Source organism: Arvicanthis niloticus, chromosome 29 (genome assembly GCF_011762505.2).
Source record: "Arvicanthis niloticus isolate mArvNil1 chromosome 29, mArvNil1.pat.X, whole genome shotgun sequence".
Lineage (NCBI taxonomy): Eukaryota > Metazoa > Chordata > Mammalia > Rodentia > Muridae > Arvicanthis > Arvicanthis niloticus.
The window spans coordinates 7,223,465-7,237,370 of record NC_133437.1 but is presented as its reverse complement, the minus strand read 5'-3'; the positions used below and the strand labels follow the sequence as shown (position 1 = coordinate 7,237,370).

The 13,906-nt window shown below is 39.8% G+C and overlaps 1 protein-coding gene across 1 annotated transcript in view; it reads left to right on the top strand.

Annotated features, from left to right (window-relative positions):
• Adgrv1 (adhesion G protein-coupled receptor V1) overlaps nucleotides 1-13,906 on the top strand; it is a 514,991-nt gene that overhangs the window by 237,023 nt on the left and 264,062 nt on the right. Inside the window, exon 83 of the mRNA XM_076927075.1 lies at nucleotides 7,210-7,310. Coding sequence (XP_076783190.1) covers nucleotides 7,210-7,310 — 101 coding nt within the window. The remainder of the gene's footprint in view (nucleotides 1-7,209; nucleotides 7,311-13,906) is intronic.

Here is a 13,906-nt window from a genome sequence, read left to right as displayed (position 1 = left end):
ATATCAAACCTTATAAAAGAAATTATCTTCCACTTAACTTATGTAGTCCCTCTTTTAGTGAAGTCATAGGAACTTGGACTTTATTAATGTCTATTCAACTGTATCCATACAACCTAACTATAGACTCATTCTCCTGTGCTGTACAGTGTGGTGAGAAGTATGAGACATCCTTACACTACTTGAAACCTTACCTCCACTTTTGCTGTACCCTATTTTTCCTTGTAAAGCACCCACACATGGTCTCTAGGAACAATACACTATGCACATAACTTAGTATGGGATAATGACTAACTAAAACCTTGCAGCCAGATTGCCTTAGTTCAAGTCCTGATGGTGTCATTGGCTAGTTGTAGGACCTGGAGTAAATTACTGATTTTATGAGTCAATATACCACAGAATTCCCACCCTCAATGTACTTATCACTACAAGTCATCCTGCATCTCAGGATGGTAAGTGTATTAACTCACATACATCTGTTATTCTGTTTTAGTGATGATTTGTCTGTTATTAAAGGATTATCTTTCTAAATATATTGTAGCAACAATCTATCTAGTAAACTTTATTCACTACAAAGTCTTTTTGGAGATAAAGTCAATAACTAATTGTTATTCTTGGCTTAGTTGTTAAGTATTTCCAGTATAATTTAATTTTATTCAGTTTTAATTTTCCTTATGGTATGTGAATTTTGAGTCTTAAGATTCCATCACAAAAATTAAAGAACCTCCTAGTCATATAATATCTTTCATAAAAGATTGATGACATTTTGTACCCAATAATTTCTTCTAGGTAAATATAGTTACAAAATCAAAAGGGCTTTTATACTTCAATGTTGGCATATTTTTGTCGAAGAAACTTCATAGGATAATAAAATAAATTCTTTACTATATTGAAATAAAAGCCTAAATGTTATTTTACAAACAAATTGAAGTGCTGTCATGAGACATGGCAGACGTGAGCATGTCCTAGGAGATCTGGCAGCTGTTCTGTATCTTCTATCTTGGTGCAGAAAAGGCAACACTGAGCTGCTCATGCCCTTGAGATCCTAAGTGTCAGCATCCACATTTGTGCCTTTGACTTGGAATCAGGGTCAAGACTTTGATATTGTTTCCTCTTGGAGTCAAGATGTTTGAAAAGTAAGGGCTCTAAAATCCTGTCCATTTTTGCTACTGTTTTCATTTCATTAGAATCAATGACTATTCCTCTAATGGGCCTTCAGGAAATAGGAAAGACAACTTGTTGTTTCTTACATACACATAAAGTGTGGTTTGGGTCAGGCCAAATAGAATAGCTCTGGTTTGGTAAGAGGTAACTCCCCTTTTCAGGAGTGCAATAATGCACACATTCACAGGAGCTGGCCTCCTTGTTATTTTTACTCACAATAAATTCCAGGATGTCTGTGCCAGGACGTCTTGCAGTTCTGCTTCATGGTCTAGAGTAGGAGGGTTGAAATGTTGACAGTTTGAGATAGAAGCTAAGAAACCGTCAATTTAGAGAGGTGAAACAAGGGGGACATACCTGGAAGAATTTTTTTTTTTTTTTTTTTTGTGCCAAATACAAAAAAAGGAACCCGGGGCCATTCCTTGAAGTGAAAAAGATAAAAAGAAAAATGCAATAAAAGGGGCTGTGTGTTTTCTTTGGCTCTCCATGGAGACTACTTGGGAGAAATGTAAATTAAGATGGCTTAGGGTGACAATGCCAGAATTTGATATAATTAATAATAAGACCAGCCAGGCTTGAGGTGCTTACATGCAACCACCTGGATGGCAGTGATTACAGAGCCTCCTGGGCTTTTCTCTTAGGATACTATCCCATCAAAGATAACTGTCAGATTGAATTTTTTCTGACTACATTCTTAACAAAGTTCTATAATCTTATAACCTTAATGAGATCCTGTAAGAGTCATTGCTTAGTTCTTTTCCTCTTTAACTGACTGAGTGAACTCAGTCGTGTTGATGCATCTATAGTTCAGTTTCCTGTGATGCGCATGGTTCTGCAATCTCAGAGGCAGGCCTGATCTCAGATTGGTGTCACTTGCTTTAACATATTTCCTGAACTAAAGTGTCCTTTGTTAACTGGCTAGTTATTCTATCTACTTAAAATAGAAGACTAAGTGTGGGAATGCCCACACAATGTCAATTCCATAATGAATAACCATTTCTGAGTGGCTAAATATAAGCCTTACAGGTTAAGAAAGTTAAAAAGAAACTATTTAAAGATGACCATTCATTTGTTCAATCTTGTATAGAATGGCAACATTCCCAAGGTGTGCCTTATTTTCTCCCCTGAAATCTGAAATGTTGATAGATTTTTAAGGTAATAATAACCAAACAACCCTGAAAAGATTTCTGGTAGTAACAAAAGGCATTATGAAGCACGTCAGAGTGCACACGAAAGGTTGGGGTGGGATAGTCAGAGAAATAGAGCCCAAACAACTAAGGAGTTGAATCTAAACACAATTGCATTCACCTCAAAAAATTTTTTCTCAAGTGTTAGTTTTGAAATTTTGGTCAGCTTCTTTTAGAAATATCAAGTTCAGATTTTCAGAAACCATTGTCTTGAGAGACCTATTATGATTGTGGAGGAGTGCGTTATCAAAATAATCTCGTTCAATTAAATGATGTTTATCATCAAGGAAAAACTTTTAAAATGCATAGATGTTTAGAAAGAAGAGTTTGAAGGCATAAATCTAGATGTGAAAGAAGTCACTTAGTCCTAAAATGCTCGGCCCAGCGTGAGGATGATAGGTTTAACTAGCGGGGTCTGCAAAGGAGTCTTGTTTGGAATGAGTTGGGCTGCCTTTTTCTTGTGTGGTCTCAGATGGCTGCACCTTTAGCATTGGACTGGCAGTGTCTGGTGTGACAAGGCAGAATCCACATTGAAAGCAATGGCAACTGTTATAAAAGTCACCCGGAATGCTGTCCCGACATCTCTTTGACCAAACCATGTTCAGTGAACATTCATAAACCAGTTACTTTCTGGAATAGAAGACAGGCAAGCTTGGACATAATCTGTGGGGGAGCAGCCAGTGCCCGTCTTGTGGAGTCTTGCTGAACAGAGCACCTGACATACAGAGCTTTCAGTCCCATTTTTTTGTTGAAACAAAATAAGTTAACTCACGAAGTGCTTCAGACCAGGTGTATTTTTTTGCAGTGTGTCCACTTTGCATATTCAAACTGTATTATCTTAGTCACTTCGATATAAATCTTCAGAAATGTAATGTTTTCTTTCATCACTCAGGAACAATGAACAGTTCTCTGCAATAGGACTTTCTGTGACGATTACAGTGTTTTACACTGTCTAATATGTGATATGCTAGCCATGGGTGGTCCTGCATCCTTGAGATACGACTACATTTTAAATTGTATTTCATTTAACATATGGAAAGTTAACTACTTCCCTAGGTAGCTCCTGTGCTCAGGTTGAAGTCCTTCATTATCAAGACTCTGTCTCTCTGGCTGCAGCATCCTTCTACTACCACATGGAGTTGTGTGCTTCAAGGGGCTTCTTGCTGACATCCATTCCCACTGGAGACCTTTTCAGGGTTAATTGTCTTTTGTTCTCATCCTTAGCTCATCAGTAGCACTAAAAGTAAAGAGGTATCAACTCCCCTGTTTGTAACAAAACAGCAGAAAACCTACAGTCACAGGTAGCAAGAGGTAAAAAGGCAAGAAAAAAGCAAAGTCAGAGAGCCAATTCTGACTTAACAATGACGTAATTGTAAGCCGATCTCATTAGGATTCATCTTCAGGAAGCAAGGATGGGGAGAATGATAGGCAGACACCTGAAAATGCAAAATTTATAAGTGTTTTAAAGAAAAATTTGTAGAAAATGTACTAACAAATGTCTTGCATGCAGCTGAAGTGTTTCCCATCTGTAAAATATACTGAACAACAATGTCTTCTGGCTCTGCCTGTTCACATATAAACATATTTATATTCACATAAATATATTCACATATTCCGGAATTGTATATACAGAGAAGCTCTTTGGTCAAGTCAGAGAGCAGCAAAGAACAGACCTCTGCTTCAGATCTGCACCCTAACTGATCCAGTGTCATTAATATTAGTTTGTGAACAGAGATGCTTCTACTGTCCGTCTTTTCAATGTGTAGAAGATTATCTGTGTCAGTGGATTAAGTGGGGGCTCTTTCTCTTCCAGCCTAATCTATAGTCCATATAGGGCTAGAGAAAAGGAACACTACTTAGCAAGCAGATTGTTTCTCTACAGAATTGCCAAAAAGTAAAATTTGAAGACTGTTGGGTGCATATTTAGGTAATACATGGAGTTGTTACAGTTCGTTATACTTTATTTTAGAAATTCTATCATTATACATTCTATGTTTATGACTTGAATATATATTAAGTAATTTAAGCAAAGGAACTGCAATTAAATATTTCTTTGTAAATGTTAAGTATATATACTGAGTGTAAGTACTCGTTTTTCAAGGTTACTCTCCTAAGTTTGTATATCAGTTTTAGTGCTTTGGATATTTAAATTTTTATGTAGTGATTTAGAAACTCAGTAACTAAAATATTTATTTCTTTAAAGCTTAAGTATTCTAGATCATATCCAAAGCCAGATCAGCTTGCCTTGTTCAGAGCACAGCTTGCTCAAGATTCTCAGCAGAGGAGAATTTTTCATTGAAAGAATAGACCAGTGTTCTAGTTAGTTTCAAATGGCTGCGAGAAAACCTAAAGCAATTTGGAGAGCAAAGTGCTGCCTATAGCTCACAGTCCACCATGAACAAAAGGCAGGGCAGGGGCTCAAGGAGGGAACCTGGAGGCAGGAACCGTTGTTCCTGGGCTTGCTTCTCCATCACTTGCTCACTCACTCACTCACTCACTCACTCACTCACTCACTCACTCACTTGGCTTGCTGTTTTGAACAGCCCGGGATCACCTTCCCTGGAGCAGGACTCCTCAGAGCAAGGCCCTCTCATATCCATCTTTTTCAAGAAAATGGCCCCCACTTGCTTATGGGCCAATCTGATGGAGGCATTTTCTCATCATGGTTCCCTCTTGCCCTCTGGCTTGTGCTAAATTGAGATAAAAAACGAAACCAGCACATACATTTGCAAAACAGTGTGCCTAAAGGCTAATACAATCCAGCCCACTTTCCTGTCTCTGGTTTTAAATCCTGAACTAGAACCAGGGGCTATGGTAGCATTTTAACTAAGCTTTGTATGCACAATCAGATGTTTCTAAGCTTGTCACACTTAATTGTCACATTTAATTGTGATGGAACAGAAACATGATGGAGAATTGATCACTAAATTAAGGGGGGGAAATCACTAAATTCTTCTGGTGAAATAAAGTGAGCAGGAAATGTGTGTATTCCTCCCTTGGCTGGTACTCAAGCCTTTACCTTCAATTGTTAGCCCTCACCCCAGGAAACTTGCAGGAGATCCATAGTTGTGATCATGTGGTTTATAATGAGAATAACGCGGTTAGCACTTGCTTTTAAGTCAGTATACCTTATACACACATAAGCACTCACCTGGAGAGAATTTAAGCAACTGTGATTATCCTAGAGACAGAAAGGAGACACTAGTGAGTTGTGAGCACCAGGTCCAGTAGTGGAGAAAGGAAAGCTGCCACACCGGGCATGACTGCCCCGTCATGGAGAGCAAAGTCATGGGACGTTTTTCAAGGCAGCCCGCACACCTGCACACCTGTCCCAGAGTGCCATGACAGTTGTGCTAAGATGGGGTTGCTCCCAACTTTCCTTTTTTAAGAGGAGTTTCTAGATGAAAAGGTCTTCTTCCTCGTTACAGGGAGTTTCTATTGTGCTCTTGAAATATAAAACTTAATTAAACTATTTTCTCTAAAAATGAGGTCTGAGAGGCATTTCTAAACAGAAAATGAAGTCAGAAGACCCCATGTAGGTGTTTTGTAGATGCTTAATTCTTTCTTCTTCTTCTTCTTCTTCTTCTTCTTCTTCTTCTTCTTCTTCTTCTTCTTCTTCTTCTTCTTCTCCTTCTCCTTCTCCTTCTCCTTCTCCTTCTCCTTCTCCTTCTCCTTCTCCTTCTCCTTCTCCTTCTCCTTCTCCTTCTCCTTCTCCTTCTCCTTCTCCTTCTCCTTCTCCTTCTCCTTCTCCTTCTCCTTTTCTCCTTCTCCTCCTCCTCCTCCTCCTCCTCCTCCTCCTCCTTCTTATTTTTGCTAACACGTGGTTTACTCTAAAAGCTCATACCACAATTTCACAGAATATTTCAGAGAACCAAATGTTAAATTATCGCCATGTTTTTTGTTTGTCAGGATGGCATTGATATTTATTAAATGAGGTAATATATGAAAGTTACATGGGTAAGTGGCTTACTTGTGCCAATATTTGTAAGGTTTCAGTGATTACTACACAAATGGCCCACAAAATGTGTGGTTAGAAAGCCTGTGAACAAATAAATAATTACTGTTTATTCAACTACTATCTGAAAATTTCAAGGCAGAAAATATTTGCATATAATCTGCTTTCAAGGTGCTGTACTGTGGTGCTGTAAGCCCAGCACTCAGGAGGCTGAAGAAGGAGAATTGCAATTTCAAATCTGTAACAGACACATAGGCTTAGACAGAACAAGGCCAGCTACAGTTCAAATCTTTATACTTAATTTCATTGTGAAAGAAAGAAAAAAAAATTGTTTTTGACCTGCAGCAACACAGGGTTAGCTGAATGTTCACAGCTAGCCCTGCCGGATGCATATATCTGCTTCTGCTAGCTGGAGATGGGTAACTAGGAACCTCAGGCTTTGGAGGATCAATCACATGTTTACACTCAAAAAGCCCTAGTCACCTTTCCAAATACTCCTACTTACGCAAGTCACTCATTCTTAAAAACACATTTAAAATTAGGATGAAAAACATTCTTTTTTTTTTTTTAACAAAAAACTGTAAAGCTCACTCATAGCAACATAGAAAAATGTAGTACTTATTAAAAGTATTAATGCTGTTTATTTATGACTGCCCTTTTCCATGGCAAACAACTTATAAATAATTGGAAAATTAAAGTTTATCCCTTGGGTTAACTGATAAATGTGAAGATGATATATATCATGCAAAATGGAATATGTTGAATTTTCAGCATAATCGTTCCCGGAGGGGTTGTGCTCTGCTGTGTAGGCTGGGCTTGTGTGCTCCACTGTCCCAGAGATGTTTTGTTCTGTACATATAATCTTTCATGGATTATGAAACCTCACGTTTCGCTCTCGGGTTTCCACAGGTCTCTGCTTGGCTGTTGTTTCCCATGTGTTCTGTGCCAGATACTCCATGTTTGCAGCTAAGCTTCTGACTCACATGATGGCAGCCAGCTTAGGAACCCAGGTAGGAGACAGACAACACTCATGATTCATGATGAGACATCTACGTCTCCTTTGCTTCGATTTTTTTTCTCAACTTAGTTGAAATTAGCTTACTTGCTTTGCACTTGATCAATATGGAGAAAAAAAGGAGCATACAAAAATAATAATATCAGGCCAGATATGTGTATTTTTTAAAAAAACTACTTTTTGAGATTATAATATAATTACATCATTGCTGTTTCATGTCCTGTGCCCAAACTTTTCCACAAACTGCTCCTTGCTCTCTGTCAAATTTGTGGCCTTTATTTTCAGTTTTTTTTTTTTCCAGGCTGATCATTTGCTATTGGATAACCAGTTGTTGTGTCGTCTCTGGGAAGACTGTTTCTTGTGTTCTCAGTGTGTGTGTGTGTGTGTGTGTGTTTGCATGTGTGTGATTGTGTATTTGTCTCTATGTATGTTTGTGTGTGTGTTATTTGTGTCTGTGTGTGTATGCATGTGCATGTGTGTGCGTGTGTCGGCATGTGTGTGTGTGTGTGTGAGTGTGTGTGAGTGTGTGTGTGTGCACGTGCGTGTGTGTACATGCACAGGTGCACGATGCTGTGGCATCATTATTGCACTCAGAGTCCGGTTGCCCCCCACTGGTTCACTCTTACCATCCCATCCGGTGGGATCCAGGAGTCCAACTTATGTCATTAGGTTTGCATAAAACCATTTCCCACCTAGTGAACCAGTTGGCTAATTTTTCATACAGTGTATTTTTTCATGGTTTCCCTTCCTCAACTTTTTCCAGATTCTCCCCAATTCACCACCCTTCCTACTAATTATCTTCTTTCTCTCTCTTTAGACAACAAATAGTCAATAAATGAATGAATAAATACTTACATACATACATACATACGTACACACATACATACAATCACACAAAAGAAAAGAAAAAGAAAAGGCACAAGAAACACAAACAAAACCCACAGTAACAAAACCTTAAAAACATAATATACAAGCAAAAGACCAGTTGATAAAATGATGCTGAAACAAAGCAACATAAGACAAACCATCCACACAGATACCATCCAATTTCTTTTGTGTTGGTCTTCTATTGCTGGGCATGGGGCCTACCTCTAAGTGTGGTTTATAGCGCAGTGAGACTACAGTAGAGAAAACTAATTTTTCCTTTTCAAGCACTTGTCAGTTGGAGGTGGGTTGTCATTGCTTCTGGGTTGACAATGGAGGCGTGTGTCCACTTCCTCCTCAGTGCTGGACCTATGTCCGCTTAGCTCGATTTCAGGAACTGTTTCCTTGTATCATCAGTCCCTTTGTCACGTAACACCTTCCCATTGCCTCTTGTGCACAGCTCCCTAAGCCAGGGGTGGGAGTGGGGCAGGAGTCTGAGGAAGTATTTGATGCGGGCATCGCAGTTAAGACAGAGTGTTCCAGCCTCTCCCTCTCTGTACATACGTATCTCCATATTGTTCCCCATCTACTTCTGGAGGAAGCTTCTCTGATGATGGCTGAGTTAGACGCAGATCTATGGGAATAGCAGCATCATTTTATGGCTGCATCCCCTTAGCAGAAAGATAGAATCTGGTTTTTCTCTAGACCCATGGCCTATCTCGTCAGTGTGCCATGTGTTCAGAGTGACTGGGGTGCTTCTGCGCATGGCCGGAACTTGTGTGAATTCTTCATTGCACACGGTTACTTATGGAGCACAGGTGGCCTTTGTTGAAGTACTAGAGGGGCTAAAATGGAAAAGTGTCAGAAGCATTGACACTCTGTTGCATTTTTTTTCTGCCCCAGGAATGACAACGTCCTTTAAATTTCATAGACTGTTTTTCAGAAGAAAAAAATCAAGGGCTGTATTCCAGATTATGTGTTCAAAGTACTTGCAAACTGTAGATAGTAGCTGCTGTTTCCAAAAGGGGCTTACACTGAATTTGACAAGGCAGTTTGCATTACCTTAGGATGCCATCATGACTGTCTGATCTTGCCTTTGTCTCTTCTATGTAACACAGCGAAGAACCTGACTTGCATAATTAGATTTTATTTGGCTGTATTCACCACCCATTTTGGTGGGTTGTTTTGGCGGCAGTATTTATATAAGATTTTAATTATAGCACCATATTATTATAGACAATTCTTAAGCATGCTAGCAAACTTGTTCATGTCTGGGGATGAGAAAGAAAGACCAGAATCTGGATGTTAGAAATACTGGCTCTTGTTCACATTGTGCTTAACACGGATTTTGAAGAAAATGATTAGTCAAGTCAAGTATGTATATTTCCAGTGTATTTTTAGAATAGACAAAACAATATGGCATAAAATCATTTAAGGGATGATTTATGGCAAAAATAATTAAAAATACTTTTCAATAGCTTAATTTTACTAAATATAGTGGTTCGGTTATTTCATGTCAGAAGCTGTACAGTGTACAGTTTCCATAGGAAATAATCAATGTATTTATCAGCTGCCTGGATATTTAAAAAGGCTGTCTAACTTAAATGTTAAAAGAACAAGTGAATGTTCTTGTCACTTGGCTAGACAAGAGATTTCTAAAGACGTACTTCATTTTTATCTCACAGAGACTAAGCAGCAAAGCACAGGACCTGCCTGGGTCTGCACCAGGCCCTCTGTGTATAAGTTATCGCTGTTAGCTTGGTGTTTTTGTGAGACTCCTAAGAGTGGTGTGTCTCTGACTCTCTTGCATGATCTTGGGACTCTTTTCCTTCTATTGGTTGCCTTGTCCAGCCTCCATATGAGGGATTGTGCCTTGTCTTATTGTTTTGCCCTGCTTGGCTGCTGTCTGCAGTTTGATTGTTGGAGACCTCTTCTTTTCTGAAAGGAAACAGAGGGGAGATGTAGCTGGGAAGAAGGGAGGTGGGGGAGGCTGGGAGGAGTCAAGGTAGGGGAAACCTTAGTCAGGATGTATTATATAAGAAAAGAATCTATTCTAAATTAAAAAGACTTATTTTAATTTTATTAACGTATCTGTATGTGGAGTGGGGATATATGCACATGAAGTATGGTACCTAGCAGAGAGAAGGCGCATTGCATTCCACAGAACTGAGTTGATGGGCTGTGGAGTCGCCCAGCATGGCCGCTGAGAACCAGACTTGGGTGCTCTGCAAGGGCAGCAAGTGTTCGTGATTACTGAGCTGCCTCCCCAGCTCCCAACTGAGGACTTTCCAAACGTTTGAGATTCTCCAGGATGAGAAATGGAAATGTTTACAGGAACTGGCTTTACATGGGCCAAATTTTAAAGAACTTATAGTATGAGTTGTAGAATTCTGTTAGTCAAGCCATTAACAGTTCCAGCCATGGATCTCCCATTGGGATCCTCCATCATATCATATCATTATCATTATCATCATCATTAGAGCTTAAATTACCTGGAGAAACGGAAAAAACAAACAAACGGAAAACAAAAACAAAAAACCAAACAACAACAACAAAAACCCAATGGTCTTGAGCAGTGGTTCTCGGTAAAAAAGTAAAATGTCTCCAGTTACCTATAGGAGTGTGATTTTTTTTTTTTGTTTCTAGACATTAAGGGAATTCATTGTAATGACTTACAGTCTGTAGTCCAACTAACCCAACAATGGGCAGCTGTGGATGGGAAGTCCAAAAGTCTAGCAGTTGCTCAGTCCCAGGAGGCTAGTTGTCTCAGCTGGTCTTCTGTATACGCTGGAATCTGAAGGGGTAGGTTTCAACAGAGGTGCTGCCAAGTAAGTGCGAGCAGGAGAAGAATGAGTCTTCCTTCTACCTACCAATGCACTTATGTAGGCCTCCAGCAGATGGTGTGGCCCAGATTAAAGATGTATACCCCGACTCCTGGATCTGAAACTTGCTTTCTCCCAGGCTGACCTTGAACTCAGAGATCTGCTTGCCTCAGTCCCCTGGGATTAAAAACACCTTCCCTGGACCTAAGCTTTTTATGGCCACTATGCCTGAAGATCTCCATGTCAAGATCAGGGTCAGAAGCCTGTGTCTCCCAGCCTCAGGATCTGGATCATAGGTGTGCCCTCCATTTTGGGATTGTAGTTCATTCTAGGTGTAGTCAAGTTGACAATGAGGACTAGCCGTCACAGCATCCATGATGAAAATATACAGACTTATTTTCTTGTCATCATTCTGTAAACATTCTATGTGAACAGCTTGGAAAGCATTAGTGCAATTTCTGATATTATAAGTAATATACAGATAATTGAGGCAGAGGAGACAATGTGCACCGTGATACATCAGGGAAGTGGAGAGCCTTAGGTTTGGGTACATGAGCAGAGAGTCCTGGAACCAATACCCCATGGGTATCAAGGGACAGATGTATTTTCTCAGTGTCTTGGTGTCTGAGAAATTAAAGTGGTTGCATAATGGCTAAGAGAATTGAGAGACTAATGGGAAGGAGCCATGAATGCTGGATCTTGTCAGCTGCTCAAGAACAAAAATTGACCTGCCTGCATGTGGCCTGTCCTCAAAACTGGGCATTTCAAAGACAAGCCTGTCTATAAGCACTAGCAGGTTCATTGGAGTGAACAGAACTTCCCTACGGTCTGGCTAGCATCTCTTTCCTAGGCAGCCATAGCATTTGCCCACTTAGGTGCCTCTCCTGCTGTTTGCTTGACAGATAGGATGGGGAATACATTTAGGAGTGTGATTTGTAAATACTGGGAAGATAGGCATGCCAAGATCTTTCCTTTTCAAGACTTAGTTGATTGCCGTGTGTGTGTGTGTGTGTGTGTGTGTGTGTGTGTGTGTGTGTAAGAAAGAGAGGGATCTCATGTAGCACTGGGTGCCTTGAACTTACTATGTAGCTGAGGGTGCCCTCGAACTTCTACTGTCCCTTCCTCCATGTATAGTATGCTGACATTGCATCATCGCGCTGGGTTAAGTGTTGCTGGAAATTGAGCCCAGGGCCTAGTGCACGCTAGGAAACACCACCACCTAAACCACATCTCATCCTTCATGACTCCATTTTGGAGTTACAAATGTATTTGTAAATCATGTTGTGAGGAAATGCGCTTAAGTTTGGTTGTTCTCTATTTTTAGAAACGTATAGAATATTGTGTTACTAATTCACTATATATTTTATTATATTTATAGTCCGAATTGGAGGAGGATACAAAAGGATCAATAGGTTGTTCTTGTATGAAAGTTAGATGGGTACGGATGTGGTGGGAGAGGAAAATATGATCAATACACATTTTTTTGAAAAAAAAATTTTAAATAGAAAAAGTCATGATGATGCTTTAATCTGTCATTTTAATGCCTGTGAGTGGCATTGATCATGGTTTGCCAGCAGGTGGCAGTATAGGATTTTTTTTTTTCCTTACCCCAAAACCAAGTCAGTCTTGCAGATTTGGGATTGGGTTAAAACTAAAGGATCCTTTCAAAGATTGCTCTGGCAGAGCTACAAAGTGTGTGCAGCATAGAGAATACACATTTGTGAGTCTCTGGCTTTGTCTTTTGTCCCTTGTATTCAAAATTGCAGTGAACGCATTTGTAAGTTACTGCTAGAAAGCTTGTATCTACCTGTGCTTGGTAGAAATAAGTACCTTGTTTCCGCTCCTCAGTCACGTTTAGATGCAGGGGCCATAGAGTTATTTCCCCATCGTTACATTTAATGCTAATAGTAACGTGCCTACTATTGATATAGAAAATTGTGTTTATTGGAATATCACAGAATTTTTGAGATAAGATTTATAATTTTGGCAGTTTATCAAAAGGGGTGTATTTCCCTTCCGTGTTGAGTTGTGTCTTTCTCGTCTATCTGTGAGGAGACGCTTCAACAGCAAGGTGTGAGAGCTTTGCTTCAGTGTGGTGGGAAACGCAGCCAGCAGCCTTTCATGCGGTTGCCAGAGATTCCTGGGAAAAACATCTAGTTCTATCTTTGGAACTTTTATCTTAGAATCACATTGCCCTGGGTGCCCTGAGCAGGCTGGTGGCAGGAGGGACAAAGGGCATCTTTGCCAGGCAGGGCTCTCAATTCCAGAGGTTCTGTCGGGAAAAGCAACTCCCCGAATCTAAAAAAAGAACAGAAAGATAGCACCGTGTTTGTTCAGATTAACAAATCTTGCCAACAGGAAAACATTTGATTTCTCCGTTTCTTTTTGTCTATTAGTTTGGCTTAACTTCATCTTCTGAAAGTGGATAAAACAATCTGTCCAGAGAACCTTTACGTGTGACTGTGGCACAAGTGCCACAGAGCCTCTGCACTGACTCACAGTGGTCTGCGGGACTAGTTTAGAAGTTGAAACCTTTAAGTTGTTTTGTTTGTTTGTTTTTGACTGTATTTTATTTTTGTCAACCAATGGATGTGCATGGATTGTGACTTCATCTTTCTTTTCCTCATGAAGGCAGAAGAGAATTTCATGTTAACTCTGAGAACTATTCTTTAGAATTCAGTAAAAGTTGGGCTGTGTATCGCTCTGCAACATTGAGGGATGTCATTGTACAACGTCTGTTTCTCAGGAATGAGTCAGTTTGCACACAACCACTATGTCATTTTATCTTTGAGTATCTATCATCTTGGAGACTCTCTAAGGATCACTGACTGAAAGCCTGAAGCCAAAGCTACAAATGATTCCAGAACACCGTCTCCTTCCAGTAGGAGAGGACCTGATTTTCCCA